The sequence below is a fragment of the Stigmatopora nigra genome, chromosome 7, assembly GCF_051989575.1.
Source record: "Stigmatopora nigra isolate UIUO_SnigA chromosome 7, RoL_Snig_1.1, whole genome shotgun sequence".
Taxonomy (NCBI): domain Eukaryota; kingdom Metazoa; phylum Chordata; class Actinopteri; order Syngnathiformes; family Syngnathidae; genus Stigmatopora; species Stigmatopora nigra.
In genome coordinates, this window is record NC_135514.1 from 2,140,179 (window position 1) to 2,162,257 (window position 22,079).

The 22,079-nt window shown below is 42.3% G+C and overlaps 2 protein-coding genes across 7 annotated transcripts; one reads left to right on the top strand and one right to left on the bottom strand.

Moving 5' to 3' along the window:
• Positions 1-124: 124 nt before the first annotated feature.
• Positions 125-5,601, bottom strand: rbm12bb (RNA binding motif protein 12Bb). 4 transcript variants are annotated; one of them, XM_077721882.1, is made up of 2 exons: positions 5,311-5,601; positions 125-2,551 (listed from the first exon to the last, which is right to left on the bottom strand). In XM_077721882.1, the coding sequence occupies exons 1-2, from the start codon at positions 5,495-5,497 to the stop codon at positions 648-650; spliced, it is 2,091 nt and encodes a 696-aa protein (XP_077578008.1). In that variant the 5' UTR covers positions 5,498-5,601; the 3' UTR covers positions 125-647. The 4 variants fall into 4 exon arrangements, with proteins under 4 accessions (XP_077578008.1, XP_077578009.1, XP_077578011.1 ...); XM_077721883.1 differs by lacking the exon at positions 5,311-5,601 and adding an exon at positions 4,346-4,509; XM_077721885.1 differs by lacking the exon at positions 5,311-5,601 and adding an exon at positions 4,045-4,339.
• Positions 5,317-21,746, top strand: setd2 (SET domain containing 2, histone lysine methyltransferase). Of its 3 annotated transcripts, none has more exons than XM_077721879.1 (22): positions 5,317-5,694; positions 6,920-7,042; positions 8,547-8,568; positions 8,854-12,656; positions 12,734-12,865; positions 12,961-13,089; positions 13,167-13,290; positions 13,375-13,452; positions 13,531-13,628; positions 13,712-13,844; positions 13,988-14,122; positions 14,192-14,320; positions 14,421-15,470; positions 15,861-15,909; positions 15,991-16,303; positions 16,389-17,136; positions 18,171-18,296; positions 18,659-18,795; positions 18,905-19,013; positions 20,008-20,082; positions 20,184-20,285; positions 20,770-21,746. In XM_077721879.1, exons 2-22 carry the CDS (start codon positions 7,014-7,016, stop codon positions 20,929-20,931), a joined length of 7,683 nt encoding a protein of 2,560 aa, XP_077578005.1. In that variant the 5' UTR covers positions 5,317-5,694; positions 6,920-7,013; the 3' UTR covers positions 20,932-21,746. The 3 variants fall into 3 exon arrangements, with proteins under 3 accessions (XP_077578005.1, XP_077578004.1, XP_077578007.1); XM_077721881.1 differs by lacking the exon at positions 6,920-7,042 and having other exon boundaries at positions 5,318-5,694; positions 16,389-16,680; positions 16,816-17,136; XM_077721878.1 differs by lacking the exon at positions 6,920-7,042.
• Positions 21,747-22,079: the final 333 nt, after the last annotated feature.

Here is a 22,079-nt window from a genome sequence, read left to right on the forward strand (position 1 = left end):
AACTATCGTGTAGTTTCAAAATAAAGTTATTAATTGGTGTTTTTTCCAAACGTTATATTAGCAAGTAAATTAGTAGTAATACAAAACGGTTGCAATAATCTTTAAGAAAAAAAAACAAACGATGATGACTGGAATCAATGTCTTTTTAATAAAAATAAAAAACATACATACATAATTAAATGCAATATTTCATATACAATCGAATAATGCTCAACGATGAACTCAAACGTTTCGAACATGTGCATTTCTAATGAAACTTTGACTTGAACAAAAAATAAAAATAATCACTCGAACCGGTGCAATAACAGTCTACTACCAATTACCATAGGGGTCGGGAACATTATTGACAAAGAGAGGCATAAACAATAAGGTTTCATTTAGGTCGCGGGGGTTCTGGAGCCTATCCCAGCTAACCACAGGCACCAGGTGGGACCCTGCCAAAATGTGTCGGCGACTCAGCTCTCTGACCAACAGTTCCCATATATTTGCTCACAGTCTAGCTGGAGTCCATCAAAAGAGCCACACATGGCTCCCAAGCCATAGGTTCCCTACCGCTGAGTTATGAGAAGAAAAAAAAAACACAGAATGGTCTAAAACAGAGAAAGACAACTTTACTCCAACTGAGAGTCACATTTAAAGTTTTCAGTCTAGAACAATAGATCACCATCAGGTTTCATACTGCCAAAGTCATTTTCACACATCATGAGTTGAATCTTTCGAGCACCTATCGGCCTCCCATTGAGTTCCTGCATTGCTACTGATGCCTCCTGCGGAGTCTCAAACAACACGCTTGCTGTACCTCGAAAATCTCCACTCCTGTCATACTGCAACGAGATGGACCCTTGGATAATGCGATATCCATGGCAAAAATCATAGATTTCCTCCGTCGTTATTTGGAAAGGCAGATTAAATAGCTTTACGAGGGTGGGAGGACCGCCACTCGAACGACCACCGTTTCTGCTTTGATACGGCTCGTCATAAGAATCATAGCCTCTGTGGGATGCGGGACCCATGTCCATCGACATTTTCCCACTTTGCGAGCCCCTGAAGTTGCCGTAGTCTCCGTCACCGGCGCCTTGAAACTCATGAAATCTTCGTTGCGGGCTGGAAGCCACCTGTGGCCCGGCGAGTATCTCCCTCATCTGACTGCGCGAAATGCATCGCAGAGAAACCACCGTGCCGAGAAACCTCTGTCCGTCAAGACTGAGGCTCCTCTGGGCCTCCGTCTCTGAAGAGAACAGAATCAAGGCTTTGCTGGCCCCCATGCCCGAATTGTCTCGGAGCAAGTGCACATCCTCTTCCGAGACGTTCATCCCAAAGAAGTCCACGACCTCCACTTTGCGCACGTCACGGGGCAGATTTTGCCAGAGGATACACCTCTCTGAATCCGGGTGATTCCGGGGACGGGCTGGATTTCTCTCATTCATCCTTCTGTCATTTCCAGAAGCTCCGTCGTGCACGTTTTGACTTTTCATGATGGCTATCATTTTTTCTCTGGAGACTGGCCGGACATGAACCATCCGATTGAAAAAGGACTTTCCCTCCTGATCTAATGCTTCACGATACTCTCGCAGTGTCTTGAAGAGTATAAATGCACATCTATTTTTATTGCCGTCGGGATTCGTGAACATAATCTGGTCGTCGTAGAGTCTGGCGTAGGCAAAAAATCTCTTCACATCCTCCGTTTCCACTGCAAAGGAGATGTTTTCCATCATAACACAGTAACCCTCATTGGACGACGACACCCTTTGGCCATCAGGTGACTGTGACCTCGAATGGTATTGGAAATTCTTCTGACCACGTGGCGGTGAGCCGCGTCTTTCGAACTGGTCGCCCCCAGGATAGTCGCCCGCAGGATGCAATTTTTCGGCGGTCCGATCCCAATCCTGTTCGGACGTGGGGCAAATCTCCACGTACCGAGAACCAATATATCCCTTATTCCTCTTCAATGCTTCCCCTACTTCTTCGGGGTTAGAAAATTTCACGAGAGCCATTCCATTAATTCTCCCAACTCTATTCCTTAACAGAATAATGTCAATGATGTGCAAACCATTGAAAAACTCAGTAACGTCTCTCTCGGACACACTGAAGGGGAGGCCTTTGAGAAAAACACATGGAGACTCTTTGCTTAAAAGCCTCTTTTGGCGGGGTGGAGGGGAGAGGTCAGCTCTACCGGCTGACCTCTTGTTGCCGTCAGCCTCTGCGGATCTCCGGGCGTGCCTTGACTTGTCATCGGAACGATTCCTTTGATTTTTCTCCACATTCTTAGTACTTATCTCGAGAACGTTCTGCATCTCAGTTTTGCTACTGAGCAGCAAAGTCACCTGTCCTCCTTTAATTTGACCCCCCGAGCGCGTCATGGCTCTTCTTGCATCTTCATCGGAAGCAAAGATAATGAAAGCTTCCTCCCGCTCGCCTCCAATGATATGTACACCACCATCTGGAATTTTCAGCCCAGTGAAGAATTTGCGAATATCTTGAGAACCAGCCGAGATCCTCAATCCCTGTAAACGGATGACGACTGCCATACTGAAGCACAATAAAACAGCACCTGCAGAAAGAAGGGTATAGAACAACATTATTCCCATCAAATCTTTTCATCTCTTCACTCCTTGCCATTCCAACATGTCACCAAAAACCTAATCAACAAGAGATGAGGTAATTCATAGAGGACAAGTCTAAATCGTATTAAAACCCAAAGCTCAAATGCTACATTCATCACAAAAACATCAAAGTAAAGCTATGGTCAACAGTCCACCAAAAGATTAAGTTAAAGGTTTCTGTCCATTTGTTTTCAGTCGACTGTATTCTCAGAGATGCTGATAACTCAGATAAATTCCAGCCTTAACACCAATCCGCATATAAATCTTACATTACCAGGCAATCCAAGTTTTTGTTTTGGCAATGAACCTCGGTTGAGGGTCACAATCATCTTTTCCACTCCATTTGGCGACATAGCACTTTGCTAACGCGCCAAGGTGTCTGAAGTCAAAACATACACTACATGTGGCATCAGACTTTTTACTACTGCCTGTAGCACTGTTAAGATAAAAAGATGAAAAATTAACCAGCATTATCTTCATACCAAGGTATTCACCAAATGTGGCACTAAAATCTAACTCTTCAGAAAGCGGCCATTCCCCGGAAATCTTCATAACCTTTTCAACCAAGTTTGATGAGTCACCCCAAGTTGTCCGTCATACTACACAAGTACATTTCCATGTCTAAAACAAACTCTTTTGAAGACAGAATTGTACCTACCCTATGCGTTCCAACATAAAGGCAGACCATCCTAAAAAAGTGGAACCCAAATTGTTAACCATTGACATACACGCTACGTAACCAAACAATACTGACAGATGAATACACAAAATGCTAGTAACTCCCCACCAACGCTGCAATTTTTTTTCCAGACTAAATCCACCTCCATCATTAAATTTTGCAAATGTCATCTTGGAGATTAACTTCAACAAGCCCGAATTTCTTGCCAAGTAAAATGAAAACACTACATTGGATCCTCATTATTCCGGGAATTTTACTTTTTATACAACATGGCTTAACGCAACCTCAGTTCAACATTGAGATGCTAGGAACATTTGCCAGAAAATGCACAGGCCGTCTTGGAAGGCAAAACACTTAAATTAACCATACAATGTAATCATTGGGTTGGTTATTTTTAGTTAGTGGCAAGGTCACTTTAAGTTAAATTCCCCTCGTTTTTCCCAAAAAATAAAATAATTGGAAATCAACAATGGAGAAAATTGTCCCAAAAATTACACGATTGGATCCAATTTCCTCTCATGTGATGGGATACACCTCAAATAAAAACACCTAACTTCAGATTAAACCATCTGTGCAACCACCTGACAAAAACAACATGTTAATTCATACAGAACGCGCTCCAACAACATTCAAAAGGACTTGGAGATCTCTGTGAGCATCTGAGGAAACCGACTAATTTTCCCGTCAAAATTCAACAATTTGGAATGGAATCACAAACCCGATGACCACGTTTTCCAACTATCCTAGTCTCACCCTCCGTACTTGAATTCCAGGCAAAATTGACGTCTTAAAAACACGTTCCCCGTTGTGAGAAGCTGCAGTCCGAGTAAAATCAAACATCCACGGTTACGTTGCCAATCCAGCCTCCATCCATCCTAGTTGTGAAAGAAATAACTTGAGCGAGCCCCGCGCTGAAATGGTGTTTCATCGTCACACAAAATGGCTTAGCAAACATCGTTAGCCACGAGCCCACAAAAGGCCCTCTTGTTATCATTTCCTCCAGATCCAAACAATGATTCAATACGACGACAAAATAACCACATTAACCAACATCAAGACTTACACAGGCGACAAGATGAACCCTAGTTTAGTATCTGGAATAATGTAAGCAAGTTTTAGGGAAGCCTGTTTCTTGTGACCGTCCTCAAAGCCGCCTTTATCAGTCTTCTTCGCTCAGAGAATAAAACTGGCACCACCTTTGAATGAAACTCGACGGCGCCACCAACTGTCCGTAAAGGGCACATAGAAACCCCAATTATTTTTTATACATATCTCATCTAATTTTCCGAACCGCTTGATCCTCATTAGGGTCACGGGGGTGCTGGAACCTGTCCCATCTCACTCCGGGCCAGAGGTCACCTTGAATTGGTGGGGCACGGGGAGACGGACAGGTATGCACATTCACACCCACACCTAGGGGCAATTTAGTGTCCAATTAGCCTACCGTGCACGTTTTTTGGAATGTGGGAGGAAACCAGAGTACCCAGAGAAAACCCACACAGGTACAGTGAAAACATGCAAACTCGTGACCTGGATTTGAACCCAGGACGCCAGAGCCGACGCGCTAACCACTGGCACCACCGGGCCGTCCAAGGTTTCTTTTTAGCAAAAAAAAATCGCATACAGGAAGTGACTTAACTGTACGGGAAGTGATTCTTATATGTACTCTATGATGGTCAGAAAATGACCCAAACAGGAAGTGACCCCAAAAAGCCCCCCAATGGAGAAGTAAATACCCGCAATTAATTAATTCCCTGCCTCTGACAACAATAGGCATACAACGAATTAACACTTTATGGACTGTCTGTAAAATGTTTATCTTTCAGGTCATTCGCCCCTCTTTGTCAAACGCCCTTGGACGTCTATCACCGTCAATGGCAGCCAATGAGCTAATAAGGAAGACACCCGAAAATACCCCCCAAAAATAATAAGTGACCTGATCAAATAAGAAGGATCTCCAGAAAAATACATTTTCTAGTCATTATTACAATTTTAAGTATAGTGGAAGTTGAAACGGTTCCAACACACCGGGGACAACGTTCGGTATCCAGGCCAGCTGTGTCCGCGAATCATGTGACGTCGTCGCCGCGACGAGAGACACCAAATGCCGCAGAGGGAAATAGAAACGGAGGTATGCTCTTCGTCCCGGCTTATTTGCTTCAATTTGGACCGGAGCGTCGGATAGATCGAGGACAAAATCCCCACAAATCGACATTAGCGTCCTCCCAACTGTTGGCTAGTGTGTGTAGCATAACATTTGAGCGAGACGCAGCGGAGCCGAGCCGACCATCACCCCCGACAGCCCCGGACGGATTTGACGTCGGCACGCATTGAGGCTTGATGTTCAGCGAAGGACGTCGCGTCGGGAATTTCGAAGATGGAAGCGTTTCTTGACCTTAAACACTTTTTAAAGTGAGTATCCCCTCAAAAAGCTATGTATTTACTTCCCGTTGTATCGCTTCAGGGAAGCACACACGCAGGCGGGGACAACACCTCCCCCCGGTTAATAGCGTTAGCATGCTGGTAATGCCGGATGATGGACGTGTTTTATTCATCAAAAGTGTGCATTTAATACACAATGACAGGAAAAAGGGGAATCCCCCAAATTGTTAATCGAATGCTGTTTTCAAAACAAACGATAGCAGCGATAGAAAAGCTTCCGTTAGCCTCCGTGTCGCTTCTGCCATGTTACCTAGTTAGCCGCTCATGCTCGTTTAAGATTAGCCATTTTGGTACAGAAAGACAATCGATTATTCCCCTCTAACTCCCTAACCAAGCACAAATATACACGCACAATGTATCCGATTGTAAGACGAAGATTTCGTGCTCATGTTTCAAACGAACCAAGCGAATTGACCACATCGCTGTTCATATTTAGCCTAACCAAGCTAGCTTCACTGGTTTGGCCATTTTTGTTTGTGGGTAAATTTACACCGAAACGTAACTGTTGTCGTAATATAGGCATGGTTGCCCGTTAATTACGCTAGTAATTGATGTTCAAAATGAATCTTTTTGGTGGAATCACGCAGAACCCCGTGAGATCTTCTTGTTTCACATTCCACGCTCGCTTATGAAAGGGGACAGGAACTGGCTTTTTAAAAGGCCATGTTGGGCTTCACAGAGGCTGCCCGCACAGGCCATGTTGCGGCTCTTTGCTCCTTGCAAATCCTTCAGACATTCTATGGTCATGTATAACATGCCATATTTTAAAACTGTAATCACTATGACATTACTGTGTGTACTCATGAGCCATTTTTATAGCTCTGTCTACTCCATGGTCTCTATGGTTCATCTATTATGATTCAGTTTTTGATCAAACCTTGGTTTGTTTTTGCCATTCAAAGCCAAACAGCATTGAATAAAACCAAGGAAAATGCAGTGAAACCAGCACGAATATGTGCAACGGCATTGTACTTTTTTGCAGCACACTAATGGATAACCATCTTGGGAGGAGACAGCTTCAGTGGAATTCAGTCAAAGCAACTGTCAGAAGCATGTGCTCTGTCTCTACCTGCATAAGTTAATGCTATTGATTCAAGAGCTTCAATTTGATAAGGCAAAAAGCTTTTTGAGATTATTGGTAACGCGTATGGACACACCCCTCAGTTCATTGCAAACCAATTTTTCTCTTTGCCAGGTGTGGTGTCACTTTGGAGGGTTCATTTCTCTGATTTGGATTATTCTTGGCCAAGCAGCGTCTTCAGGCCCACTAATCCGAGAAGAGTTTCTCAATGGACACTCTGCTCACGTCAGAAATCAGGTATTAGATGGCAGACGACACAGACTTCACTGTGAGTTGTTTAGATTGAAGAAAATGTGTGTCTGACACATTCCGATTACTTATAGGGACTTAAGTTAACGGCGGCCCAATGGCCTAGAAAATAGAATGTCATGGCATGGGGCCAAAACAACATTTCAGACCCTTGCCCAATCAGATTAGTGCAGAATTCTGAAATAAAGATGAAATCAACACGTTCATACGGCTCTTCTGTATGAATTTGACCGAAAGCATAGGTTTGGACTCTACCAACCCATCACGTTTGTTGATGACTTTGTTGCATCTGACCCAGCATGTTTCTAAGCACATCTGCCTTTTGTGCGAGTACTTCTGCCACCTCTTAACCGCAATTGGTTAGCTTGTATGTCTAAAATATGCACATACGCTGCTGCTTGTCACCCTAACCATTGCATCAACGTGGGGGCTAAGATGCACTTCTTAGTAACTATTAGTAACGACTATTTTTCACATATCTCAACCTATACGTTTTTCCATATTTTATATGCTTTTTTTTATCATTTCAAATTATGATTTTTTTTCAAGTGGGTTTTTATAAAACTGATTTCATTTTACCCATTTTGGCTCCAATCCAGAATATGCACACTCCCTTTTCACCCGTCCGCCTTTTCACTATATAAATATACCGCTTCATAAAGTTGTCCACTTTGGAGAATCTTTTTTTCCTATTACGTGCGACCCTAAATATATGCCACATTTCATTTGTATGTTTTTTATTGCTTAATAAGGTGAATTGCAATCATTATTAAGGGGAGCAATTGGCAAAATTGACAAGTATGTTTTCACTATAAGGACGCTCTGTTATTGTACATTGACAGTCTGGATGGAACTTATATCATGTTGGCAGTAATGGTGAGTTTGCCAAATAACGATCAGAGATTGATTTAAATAAAAAAGAAAAATCAATATTCACTGTTATATATTTTGATATTTTGAATATTTATTTTTTAAGATCAAAATCCAGTATTGCCAAAACCTTTGCATCCCAGTGTTTTCTAAAGCAACAGCTTAGTATTTGCAATTTTCATATATAGATTAATTTTGAAGTTAATCAGTCTCTGTTAATGGAGGATGCACAGTAATTGAAGATTATTTACTGTTAAGAGGCTCGAAGAAAGGGTTTTGGTAGTTTTTTTGGGGGGTGATTGCGGTCACTAAACGATGTCAGATAGCTGTTGATTAATTTAATTGTCAATTAATTGTGGCAGACAGTGTTTTGCATGGCAATGTGCTTTTTGATCGTGAATAGAACATATCGTTGCTTTGAAAGTGTGGGTGACTAGAAATGTTGTGGTATGTTTTGCTTGTGTAATAATACTGTTGTAGATTGGCCGATATCAGTTATGCAATATACCATCTTTATTTCTGAACTGATGTGTGTTATTTAAAAAAAGGATGTTTTAACACTTGTACTAATAAAAGATTCTTCTCTGTTTTATGTTTCCATGCTGTTCCTTTGGGATCTCAGAGACGAAGGAAGTGGTGCCTCGGTGAGTATGTTCATGATATGGAATATTGTGTTGCACTAGCAAAACATAATGACCCTATGAAATTATTTAAATATATTGTCTTATTACATTAAATAAAATCCCTTCAAAATATAGAAAATCAATATGTAAGCATCTTCATGTAAATGATAATAACTCAACATTACATTGCTGGATGGCTTTTTACTTTACACCGTCTTTAAGCAATTCACTCCAAACACTACAAAATATTTAAATGGATGTGTTTTTAAACCCAAGTTATACTTTCTGTGTTTTGTTTGACATTAGGTAAAGGTGAAGGGCCTTTCTAAGGCAGCTCTCATCAAAAGTCTGTCTCCTCGAGTTATGCTGTCCAACCAACTTTTACCCAAAGGAACAAAGATGAAGGTCAATCTAGAAGATCAGACACGGCAGAAAGTGTCCTTCAGCTTTTCACAGACCAAGAAGCCACTTCAGAGCATTTTCGTTATCCCTTCTAGTCCTGAAAAGTCTGACACTGAAACTGAAACTGCTTTGTCACCGCCAACTATTGATAAAGGATGGGCCTTTGACAATAAAAAAGAACAAAAGCAGACTTGTCCAGTGCCAATTTCAGCCGAACAGACATCTTCACAGGTCCCAACCTTTGCTGCAAAGCTGAAAATTGACCTGGCCAAAATGCATTTCAAGAAGCAAATACTCAGTGTGTCTGTGACCAGGGAAAAACTACCATCTGTTATGTGGGACGAGCAACCCACCTCTAATTCGCGGGTTATTCCGAAATCATCAAATAACAGCGAAACCACATCCTCTTCTTCGCAGCATCAGAACCCTGTAACTGTCTCCCCCTCTGATGATTCCCCTCTTCACTGTCCTGCGAGCCAGACAGCATCGAATCTCGAAAAATCTACTTTATCCTCAGAAAAGGTGGATAACAGTTCCAGTAATGAGGAGGATAAAAATGTATACAAAAGGAAAACCAGGTCACAAACTGAGAGTCTTTCTACACGAACAGAGGCTGAAGATCCAGCCCCAACGTCTTGCAGACGCAAATCAAGTGACTTAAAAGGGAAAACAAATGTGGAAAGCAGTAGTAAACCAGTAACAAAAAAGTCAACTTCTAGGTCACAACCAGAGGAGAAAGAAAGTTCATCAAAGCGATCTGAGAATCATGAAAGGTCATCTAGTTATACAAAATCGGACCGTGATTCAAGATATGCATCATCGCGTTCACTGCGATCGGACAAAGATCGAAGAAGAACCAGATCTAGGTCAAGGTCTAGATCTAGAGGCTCTCGTACCAGTTCATCTCACTCAAGATCAGACCGATTGAGATGCAATAGAGCATCTCGGTCAGAAAGGGCTTATTATCATGAATCTGATCGTAGATCATACAGGAGTTCTCCACGTAGAGACAGAAGACGATCTCGTTCTCGGAATGACAGAAATCGGGACACTTCAGATTCTGAAGATGACCATCGCAAGACGAGGACTAGGACAAGTGATTCTAGTCGATCATCCACCTATTCAAAATCCTCTTTGTACTCAAAAACTGACAAAACAACAAAATCTGTAGAATCGTCACATTTGTCAGAGTCGGATAAAAGAAGTCAAACGTCATCTATGTATGAAAGGACTTCAAAGCGTCTGTCAGACTCTGACTGCCAGCGCAAACGCTCTCCACTTATGGAATCAAGGCATTATAAGGCTAGCACCCATCATTCAATAGATACCAACAAAAAATCCAGTTCTTCCACTCAACATATTCAAGTGGACAGTGAAAAACATGAACATGAAAATCCCCCAAAAAGCAGCCCTAATCACACAGAGACTGATCAAAAGACAAAATCTCAGGCAAGCTCTAGTTTAGATGAGACATCTAAAGAAACGATAACTCATTCGCTTGATTCTGAAAAGACCACCTGTTCAACTGTAGAGGAAACCAGTCAACATGATAGACAATCAAAAGATGTAGTTTATACCCCCGATGACAAACTAACACATGACGCGACCATTGAATCATGTTTAGTAGAAGAAAACAAGTTTGTAAATTGTAATCAAGGAAAGGGTCCATTTGACCATCAGAATGGTGAGTTGATGGAAACACAATGTGACAGATTAGATGGTCCAAAATCAAGTTTTGAAGTGGACAAAGAAAATGCGCCAGGTCTAAACTTAAATGAGAGCCAGGTAAACGCCACCCTTAAAAAAGCAAATGATATGGAGAATACATTTTCTCCAGCAATCACAACAAATGAGACTTTGAACAATGCTGCTCACGTTTTACTCAATAATAATGATGGCACAGTATGCAATATAGACATGAAAGATATTCAATTTTCCCAAGGGTCAACAGTTGCAACGAACACATTTGATATACATGAAGCAAAAGATGTTGTGAACCCCAAACCACAAGGCGAACAAGGTAATGTCGCTGTTACTTCTGAGCAAGCTCAAAAAATCACAACACTGGAATCAGAGCAACCATGTAATACTGAGAAGCTGGTGGCACTTGAACAAAATGTAGAAAACACTAAAAAGAGTAGTCCTGCTAAAAAGTCCCGTTGGGATATTGTTGGGCAGGATTCTCTAGATTGTGACGATTCACTTCGGACACTTAGTGCTGAACTACCTAAACACATGGTCTCTGAACAAAAAATCGAGTCACCCAAAAATCAGCCTCCAATAGTAATGATTGGGAGCATACACAAATGTGAAACACTTTCCACACTAGCGCAACAGGCGATGAGACCAGAGCAGACAGTGAGTTATGACCATGGAGCACCTTCTCCCCATGTTACTGGTATTGACAATTCTCTGAAAACAAGCTTTGACCAGACTCTGTGTAACAGTGCCGTAACACGGGTCAACAGTGCTGCACTAATTGAGAACTGGAATGGAAACAAGGATGAGTTAAAAGACACATTTCCCAATCAGTTAGGCAGAAGAGAACAAAGTGAGGCTAGTGATAGTGACAACTCTGAGTATGACTCTGATTGCGGTGAGGCGATAAAACGATTGCACTCTGTAGTGGTGGTGCCAAAGAATTCTACTGTAACAAGAGAATCACATGACACTGGACCCTCTACAGGCTTTCAACGTATATCAGAGCTCCACATTGGTAATGAACTGGTAAACGTGAATAATCATGAAGTCCAATATCACGTAAGCTCTCACCAAAATTTAGAGGGTGTTTCTTTTGATGCTGGCGCCTTTTGCCAATCCCAGAGTAATATGATTGACAGCACTAGTCACTTAGAGGGATCTAGTTCTACTAGCGTTTCTCATCCTTATTTGACTAGTCCTGCCAATTTTCACCATGGTTCTAATATCATGCGCAACCTAAACAGTTCTGGCCATCACAACCAACTTCAAAGCCAGAACTATGACAACAGCAGAGGAGAAGTCAGGCTCCCTCAAGACCAACAATCTGCCAGTGTTGATGTCAATGATAGGGCTGGATTTATCCCGAGATGGAGTTTTCCACAGTTAGAACAGCCCAGTAGTACATATCAACAGCCGGACAGTAGTCATGGACCTTCGTTACCACAATCTAAACTTCCAGAACACTTCTCTAGCTTACAACCACGCGAAGACCACAGTGTCCCTTGGATCCACCAAACCTCAGACACACATATCCATATTTACAAGGATATTGCGGGTCAAATCCATCCAGACTCACTCACTAATGACAATGATGACTACTGCGGAGCTAAACCATCCAATCAGTGCAAATCAACTGTTGAGTACAGTGGTCCTCCTGGATTTGTACAAGGTCATGAGATAAGCAGCAACAGCAGGTGCCCGACCATACCCGATCCCCCAAGGGAGAACAGCTTTAAATCGCACAGGAGCAGAGGTCCTCCCAAGAAAAGACGGCCAGAAATCGAGTCGGATTCGGACAATGAGGCTGAAGCCGGGCCTGCGGCCAAGAAGGAGCGGCAAGGAGAAACTGAGGCTTCTAAAGAAACGGAAGTTAAAGTTGAGGTTGCGTCTCCGTCGCTCACTCTGGAGAACTTTCAAGACTCTAATCGATGGAGAGAGAGTGCCAAGACAAAGAGGATGCCCCCTTATTTTGACCTGATAGAAGAGAATCTGTACCTAACTGAGCGGTAAGATTTTTTTTTTTTTTTTACAAATTTAAATGATTGGGTAGTTCCAGACTTTGAAAGTTTTTGCACGTTTGCAGAAAAAAGAGCAAATCACATCGTGATATCAAGAGGATGCAGTGTGAGTGCCCAATATTGCCCAAACAAGACCGTTTACGGGGTATGATGGCTTGCGGGGAGGACTGTTTAAATCGTCTGCTGATGATTGAATGGTGAGTGAAGTTATTAAGAAACCCAATGAATTGCTTGATTAAGGTATACTTACTCTATATATTCATATATATATATATTTCTTTTTTTCCCCTAGCTCCTCAAGGTGCCTGAATGGACATTATTGCTCAAATCGGCGCTTTCAAATGAAGCAACATGCAGATTTTGAAGTCATCCTCACCAAAGAGAAGGGCTGGGGTCTTCGTGCGGCCAAGGACTTGCCGTCGTAAGTATTTATTTTGCTGGGATCGCTGCCATCTTCATTTGTCATATTTTTACACTTGTGTTTTCATCCCATCACAGAAATACATTTGTGCTAGAATACTGTGGGGAAGTGCTGGACCACAAAGAATTCAAGACAAGAGTGAAAGAATATGCACGCAACAAGAACATACATTACTACTTCATGGCTCTAAAGAATAATGAGGTATGTAAAATTTGGGGTGCATAAATATTTATGATAGAATCATATTAGATCATTTACCAGCAATAAGAATTATTGTTTCTCTAGATAATCGATGCAACACTTAAGGGAAATTGTTCACGGTTCATGAACCATAGCTGCGAGCCAAACTGTGAGACCCAAAAGGTATGTGACCTAAGAAAGAAGTTCAATAACACTGTTACAATGCGCCTTTGTTGACTATTGATGTTCTTCTTACCTTAGTGGACGGTGAATGGCCAGCTTAGAGTTGGGTTCTTCACCACCAAGGCTGTTAGTGCAGGAGCTGAGCTGACATTTGACTACCAGTTTCAGAGATACGGGTATTTCCTTTATTTATTCATGTGTAAAATTGTAACCTCTTATTTTGATGGATAACTAATACTGTAATTCCTTTGTCCTTCAGAAAAGAAGCTCAAAAGTGCTTCTGTGGAGCCCCCAGCTGCAGAGGCTTCCTGGGTGGGGAGAACAGAGTCAGTGTCCGAGCGGCTGGGGGAAGGATGAAGAAAGACCGGCCTCGGAAGAATGCTCTCACCACAGTCAGTTCACCTCTTTCTAGCATCTGTTCAAATGTATTTGTTTGTACTACTAGTTTTGGTGGGTGTGTTAATTTTCTGAGTTGTGCCTTGTATACATTGAAGGCATTGTGTAACCACTTATTAATCACGCTGTTGTTCTTCAGGTTGATGAAGAATTGGAGGCTTTGCTAGAGAATGGCGAAGGGCTTTATGATGGCAAACAAGTAGTGTCCTTGTGCAGACTTATGGTTCGCGTGGAAACCATGGAGCAGAAACTCACCTGTCTCAAGCTCATACATGTAAATCAAGATATATATTTTATACAAGGTGAGACTTGCTTTACGTAACACTGTGTGTATTACCTGCAGGATACACAGAACCCATCATGTTTGAAGCAATTTTTAGATCATCATGGCTTGTCGTTGCTTTGGATCTTTATGGTGGAAATTTCTGAAGCCAAGGGCAATTGTGCCAATAACATCAAACTGCAATCGGAGGTGAGACAGTCTGGGCATGCACTGTTTTTTTGGTTTATTTTTAGTTTTTGTTTTTTTTTCTTTTCTGAGAAATGATAATTCCCAATCGCTTTGTCTCCAGATTATGAAGACACTGTCTGTACTACCCATCTCTACGAAGAACATGCTGGAAGAGAGTAAAGTCCTGACCTTCATTCAGCGATGGGCTGAAACAAAAGTGCTCCCACAGCCCACTGAGATGGACGGTTACTCCAGCGAGAATACGTCTCGTGCTCAGACGCCCCTCAATACCCCTGATGGTTCTAGCTCCAAATTGGGAGCAGAATGTGACAGGGACACCCCCAAACCTGCTGTGTACAGACGCCTTAAAATCATCAGCGAAAACAGTCTGGACAGCGCTCTGTCCGACGCCAGCAAGGCATCTGATGGAAAGGAGGAGGAAGAAGAAGAAGATGACGATGAAGAGGAAGAATCTACTCAAACAGCACTGCTTGATGACAAACAGAAGTTAGATTTGGTCAGTGAAACGGCTGATCAAGTGAAACAAACACCAGAAGAGCCCGTGAAAGATTTCAAAGTGGAGACGCAGGAAGAGGCAGAAGTGGCTTCAAATGTTGAACAACAAATTCTTCTTGAAGAGGAAAAAGACCAAACGGAGCTGAGCGACATGCCGAGTGAGGTCAAAACGGACACGAGTGATGAACCAAAGAACGACCCTGAGGTATCTGACAAACCTGGTGGCGAAGAGATCACTATTCAGGCACCAACAGAAACCGCAGAAGTCGAAAGTGAGCAGCCTGTAGTTGAGATGCAGGAACCAGAGGTTGGGTCAATCCAAATGGACGTTTCTGAGGTATCAGCTGAAAAACCTGTGAAGGACATGGAAGCCAAGACAGAAACACTGGAGACTGAAAAACCCTCTGCTGGACCTGAGGCTCAACCAGAAGAACCTATCCCAGTTGGTCCTCCAAGCTCTGACGCCCCTGAGGTCCATATGCCCACTGAAGACACTCCAGCACCTACAGATACTCCAGCAATAGAAACACCTTCTCAGGATGAAGAGGAAGGTGTTTCCGATGTGGAGAGTGAGCGGAGCCAGGAGCCCCAAGTCAGTGCCTTGGACATTAGCAGCATGGCCGCCAGGCTGTTGGCAAGCTGGAAGGATCTCAAGGTGAGTTTGGAGTAGAGTTGGATGGTATACAGTCAGTACCTGGCAATGTCGTTGGTTCTTAACCACTTGATTAAGGATGAATGCTCTTTGCAGGTTTTTGTATTTTTGTATTACATTACAAAATCGGCATATTGTATTAAATGTAATTTTTAAATTTCCATTGCCCACACTTAAACGTTTTATGTATCAGCTCCTTGAGTTTTGCACTGTTCTACTTGCATACCCAGCCAATAGATACCTTTCTCAAGCACACGTGGAAAAATTGTTTTGTTAGGAAAGTTATCCAATGCACAAACTTTGCCAAACAAATCCAGTGGCCATCTTTGAAAAGGCAAGCAAAAATATCAATTAGATGTATTCTTGAACCAGACTTATCTGCTTGTGTTACAGGAGGTGTACAGAATACCAAAGAAGATTCAAGTTGAGAAGGAATCTAATGGTAAGCGAACTACGTTTCTGAAGGCACTCTCATGATGACTTGTGAAGTTTGATTTGCATCCAATATATTTTCTCAAACTAGATCGAAGTCGAGATCGTGACTCAACTTTGACTCCACGCAACACCTCTGGTAGTCGAGAGCGGGAAAGGGAACGAGAAAAAGAACGGGAAAGGGACCGGGACAGGGATAGGGACAGAGATAGGGACAGGGATCGTGACCGGGACAGGGACCATGACCGAGATTGGGACAGGGAGCGAGACAGAGATAGGGAGAGAGAGAGGGATAGAGACAGGGAGCGTGATCGAGACAAAACTCCACGCAGCGCCGAGAGACGGAGGAGAAGATCCACATCCCCACCCTCCTATGAGCGAAGTAGCCGGCGTGCCGAGGAGCGGTAAGATTTCCCACTGACGGAAGCGTTTACCCTTGCCTTATCTAGGGTGTCAGGCAGTGGTGTCTTGTTCTTGGAATCATTTCAGGTTTGATCCATCAAAGACGCCGAGGGGAGTTGGCAGTAAAGAGCGCAACAAGCTGTCTACAGAGGAACGCAGGAAGCTGTTCGAACAGGAGGTCGCTCAACGAGAAGCCCAGAAGCAGCAGCAGCAGCTTCAGGAGCAGCAACAGCAGCTTCAGGAGCAGCAGCAGCAGCAGCTCCAAACCATGGCCTACGACCCCGCCTTGGCCTATGCCTCCACTTCTGGCTTCATCACCTACCCGCCCGGATACCCCGTGCAGACATTTGTGGATCCCACCAACCCCAACGCAGGCAAAGTACTACTACCCACGCCGACAGCTGAGCCCACCTTGAACTATGAACAGACTACTTCCCAAAGACTTATCTCAGATCTTGGGCTTCCATCACCGTCATCCACTTCACAACCCACTCCTGTTTCTAATATCTCTCAGCACATCACCTCCGCCAGCCTCACCCCTGCTGACAACACGCAATACACGCAGCCGGCCGTCGCAGAGCAGGATTCCAGTGCATCTGTCCTCTCCGTGCCTGCCCAGACGGTGCCTCAGGTCCAGGGCCAGCAGAGCTACGCCACCCTTTGGGACCCCGCCACCCAACAGGCAGTGACCGTCCAGACGCAGCCGACGCAGCAATACACCGCGGCCCCGGCGCAGGGCACCACGCAAACGGCAATCTACTACCAGGGGCAGCCGTGCCAAGCCATCTATAGCATCCCTGCGACTTATCCTCAGACCAACACTCCAGTCATTCAGGTAGGCTGACAATTACATGACACGCTCTTCGTATTGGGAAAATTTCTGTACTTTTTGGACAACAAGGTGCACCTAAGTCACATTTTAAAGGAATTTTATCAGAGAACGAGAACAAACATACCTTTTTAGTTATCATAAAATGGAGAACAACAGGTTGACTAATCGCCTTTTAACATAAGAAAAGCAATTATTCAGATAGTTATAGCCTACACCAGTGTTTCCCAACCACTGTGCCGCGGCACACTGGTGTGCCGTGAGCAATGGTCAGGTGTGCCGTGGGAAATTGCAAGAAGTCATACAATGTGATATTGAGAGAGAAAAATTTATATGAATATAAGGAGATTATAAAGGAACTATTACAAGAATCAAATCAAAATATGATGGACGTTAAATTGTAGATTATACTATTATTTGATTCAAGTTGTCAAACAGTAATTTGTTTGCTCTTTCTCTAAGTCGAAACGGAAGTTGTCTGGTTTCTAGGACATCAACTTTTGCCGACGTAAAGTCTGTGTGAGAACAATTTTTTTTTGCGGAATATTAGGAGATTTAAGTAATATTTAGAGAAAAATCATAAAATGATGCGATCAATAACTTTACTTGGTTATTTGCATCACTCAAACCGGAAGTTGTTCAGGGTCCACAGGCCAAATTTCCGTGACATTAGGTCATTGTGAAAAATTGGATTTTGGAATAATTTTGGATGCGATTTCTGCTGATAAAACTTCGATGAGAATAACTATTTTAAATATAGGCGACAAAGATTTTCAGATGGTGGTGTCCCTTGAGATTTTTTTCAATGCAAAAAGTGTGCCTCGGCTCAAAAAAGGTTGGGATACACTGGCCTACACAGCACAACATAACTTGCACGATGGTCATGTGAAACCACAGAATTGCTTGCGTCTGTTGCACTGAAGTAATTGAAGCTCATGGTCTCAACTTAATACAAATTGTTTTTACTTTAAATTGAAAAGGAGAACTTATCAGGTTAATTATTTTTTTACACATTTCATGATTTCCATGTGTTTTTGCAGGCATACTCTGACCCGGCAGCCAGCTACCTTCATGGACAAACAGTGTATCCTGGGCATCAGCAGAATGTGGTTGTCCAGCAGGGAGGCACAGTTACTACCATTGTCACTTCACAAACTGTTCAGCAGGTAAGAAGACCACCTTAATTCACCATTCCTTTTGTGGCTGGAAATATCTATTTTCATTTCTAAACTCTCATTCGTTTTTGCTTGCGTACCTAGTTTTCTTTGAAAAATGAAACATTTCCCTGGGACAGCTATAATACGTATCTATTTTTTTTAAATCAGTACTTTGCAGTGCTACATTTGCCCAGTAGGGGGAATTATGTGCATGTAGTTCTCAACATTTAAGAGAGCTGAGGCTATTAATAAAAGACTTGAGACCACAGTTGACAAGTAGCTACAATCTTTCTTATATGAAGCCCATTTTCCATCGCAGGCCAAAAACTATTTCCAGGTGGTTAAAGTGAAGCCTGCTTTCTTTCCTTCAGGAAATGATCGTACCCAACAATGTGATAGATCTGCCTCCTCCCTCTCCTCCGAAACCCAAAACTATCGTTTTACCTCCCAACTGGAAAGTTGCCCGGGACCCTGAAGGAAAAATCTACTATTATCATATAACAACAAGGTGAGTACTAGTGATGGATTTTTCAATAGGGTGACCTAAGAAGGACAGTATTAGAGATTGTCATTATTCATTTCCCTGTGTGATGTCTTATTTACTTTTTTCCCATCAGACAAACTCAGTGGGATCCTCCCACCTGGGACGGAAGTAGCGAGACCAGTCTGGACCATGAATCTGAGATGGACCTTGGTACTCCCACTTATGACGAGAATCCCTCCAAGGTTAGCTTTCTTCTCAGTGTTAAAGAAACTCGTACTATATCCACTAATTCACTGTGTTGGGGATGCTTTCTCTTTGCCTTTTTTTTTTCAAATTCCCAGAAAGCTCGAGGTTGGATGCGTACGTAACATGATTACAGCGTTTGTTCTTTCGGGGCATTTCGGTTGGCGTGCCAGTGATTACTTTCAGCTGCTTTTAACAGAGGGAAGCAAATGACACCATGACCAAGCACTTTAATGAGCTCTTCTTCGCATATTTTCACAGTCAAAGACTGTCTCTAAACTCTACCTACCACTTAAATAGATGTGCCCTAGGCTCAGAATGCCGAAAAATTGAGCGTAGAATCGTCTCATCTTGTCTTCTGCCGCCTCATTTGTTTTCCCTTCTTCACTTCTCTCCCTTCAAGGCATAATTGAAAGCATCTGGATGACCCAGTACAGTTTTTTCCCCCTCTTCTTGTTGTCTCTCGCAATGTACTTTATGGGTAAAAATAAATATAGATGGATGTTTACCCAAAGCAAATGCAACAGGGGCAGGCAGATTTTGTTCCACACCACTTGAAGCCGTGACACATGTTCTTCTTATTATAAACTACTTGACTGTACCAGCCTTGGGCTGTTTTTTTTTAAATGATCACTCCCGGCATCTCAGCTGTCCTTGTCTTCGTCACGGTGGCCGCCGAGATTGGACATCCTGCCAGGATATCCATGCTTTGTGTCAGGTGCTTTTTGATGTACCCGCTGGCATCCATGACTACAATTGGGCTCGCAGCTGCCATCTTAGATTTGGGCACAGTTGTAATCTCTGGAGATTTTAATTATAGCTGGCCTCTACAGTGCTGCTTTTTACCCTCCTTGCGGTCATAACATCTTCTATTACGACTGAGAAAAAGTCTGAAGGAAGTTTAAATTACACCTTTTAAGACCTCCACAAATTAAAAATGAACCTGAGGAGGTGCAGTGTGGTAAATGTTATGCTTTTTTTTCCCCCTCGCAGTTTTCAACCAAAACAGCTGAAGCAGACACTTCCAGTGAATTGGCCAAAAAGAGCAAAGAGTCATTCCGCAAAGAGGTGAGGATGTATTCCAATTTGCTTATTTTTATTGATACTATTATACCATCACTTCAAAAAATAATAATAATAAAACGTCTGTCTTCTTTCCCTTTACTCAGATGTCACAGTTTATTGTGCAATGTTTAAATCCTTATCGAAAACCGGACTGTAAACTCGGGCGGATCTGCAACACGGAGGATTTCAAACATCTGGCAAGAAAGGTAACATATAGCAACAACAATTGACTTTTTATGGAAAACATACTAAACCACTGGTTTTCAATGTATGGTATGCAAATTAAATACTCAAACAAGCTTTTTTAAATCCACTACAATAAATCTATCTAATACTTGCAAACTAAATATTTTTTAACAATGGTGTAATACCATTTCAACATGTTAGTCCTTTTTTCCCCAAAACATTTTGGCCTTCTGTACTCATGTATTTTAACACTAACTGGCAATTCATTTTACTCATTGGCTGTCATTGACTACAGTATCCATTTGAACCCTTTAAATTCCAAACCACTTGACAACAAATTAACCTAGAAATCTAACCTGGATGCTCCTTAAGGACAAAAAGCTCACACATTTTGAAATATAATTTGGCATAAATTCACTCCTTAAATATTTATTTTGTTTTTTTATCAAAAAGAAAATGGTAAAGCTTTATTTGTTAATAATTTAAATTTTTTTTTGCCGGCAGCTAACCCACGGCGTCATGAACAAGGAACTGAAGGCCTGCACTAACCCAGAGGACCTGGACTGCAACGAAAACGTCAAGCACAAGACCAAGGAGTACATCAAGAAATACATGCAGCGCTTTGGTGCCGTGTACAAACCCAAGGAGGACACCGAGCTCTACTGATAGCGCACATTTGCCTTCCCTCACCCGTGACCTCCCACAAGCTCTATTTATGATGTTACTATTCACGCCGAAAGAGGTCTTCAGAATCAGACGGGGGTTCCACACACAGTTTCCACGGACTGATTGAGTTTTACTAGGTTTTTTAAAATGGCTACAAATGAAGAAAAAAAAGGCAACCTTGTTTCTCTGGACTCTTTCCACGGTTGAAAATGGATCAATGGACGGCCTGCTTCATTTTCTGGTGCTGCTTTTAACTGCGCAGGTCCAAGCTTCCACTGGTCGAGACCCTCGGCAACCCAGTGTGTGGTGCTCATCCACATTTAATGTGCCACACACACTCCCCCCATCCTTACTTCCTCCTCTAACTGGATTCCAGGTGGAAGAGTGTAGCATTGCAATTTTAACTTATCAAAGTCTTTTTTTTTTAATTCAATCATAAGGACCTCTGCCTTTTTAATTCATTGGTATCATAAACCATTGCCGCATTAATTGTCGATAAATGAAATAGTTTGGGAATTGTTTAAATTAACAAGATACTTTGTAAAAGGACTATCATGTCATGGTTCTAAAGTGTAAATATGTTATATTATTACCAAATGTGTATGCAGGAGCCACAAGTGACCAGCTCGATTCTCTTCAAGACTTCTCACCCTTGCTGGCTCACGTCAACATAGGGAAGACAAATTCATTTTTGTTTTGTTTTTTTAATGTATAAAGTAATTTTCACCCTACTCGACTGTAAGTATTGTCTAAGCACATTGTCATACCGAGTGTACAAACGTTTTAAAAGATAATAAACTGTTTTCTTTTTTGTATATCCACGTAACTTTGTGAGTAAAGTTCACTCAGGTGTTGCACTCATCTCATTTTCTGAATTGCTTTATTCTCACTAGGGTTGCTGAGTGACAAACAACCATTCAAACTCACACTCAATTTAAAGTGTCTAAAGTCTAAACAGCCCAGCATGCATGACTTTGGTATACTGTTTTATAGCATCCAGTTCATAACAAGCCACCCTCTTTTTCACATTCAATATGACGGGTCAATATGGGTGTGGTTGACGCACCTGTATTAATTAATCACCTTTCAATTTCCCTTAGTTGTTTCTATATATTTGGAATCAAGACCTTCCAATAATGACAAAGTGA

Coding starts and splice junctions, on each gene's coding strand:
- rbm12bb (XM_077721882.1), bottom strand. CDS start 5,497: ATGTCGATTTGTGGGGATTTTGTCCTCGATCTATCCGACGCTCCGGTC. Junction 2,552..5,310: donor GATACCGAACGTTGTCCCCG/GTGTGTTGGAAC, acceptor TTCTTTCTGCAG/GTGCTGTTTTATTGTGCTTC.
- setd2 (XM_077721878.1), top strand. CDS start 5,660: ATGGAAGCGTTTCTTGACCTTAAACACTTTTTAAA. Junction 13,090..13,166: donor GCGGCCAAGGACTTGCCGTC/GTAAGTATTTAT, acceptor ATCCCATCACAG/AAATACATTTGTGCTAGAAT. Junction 13,629..13,711: donor TACCAGTTTCAGAGATACGG/GTATTTCCTTTA, acceptor TTTGTCCTTCAG/AAAAGAAGCTCAAAAGTGCT.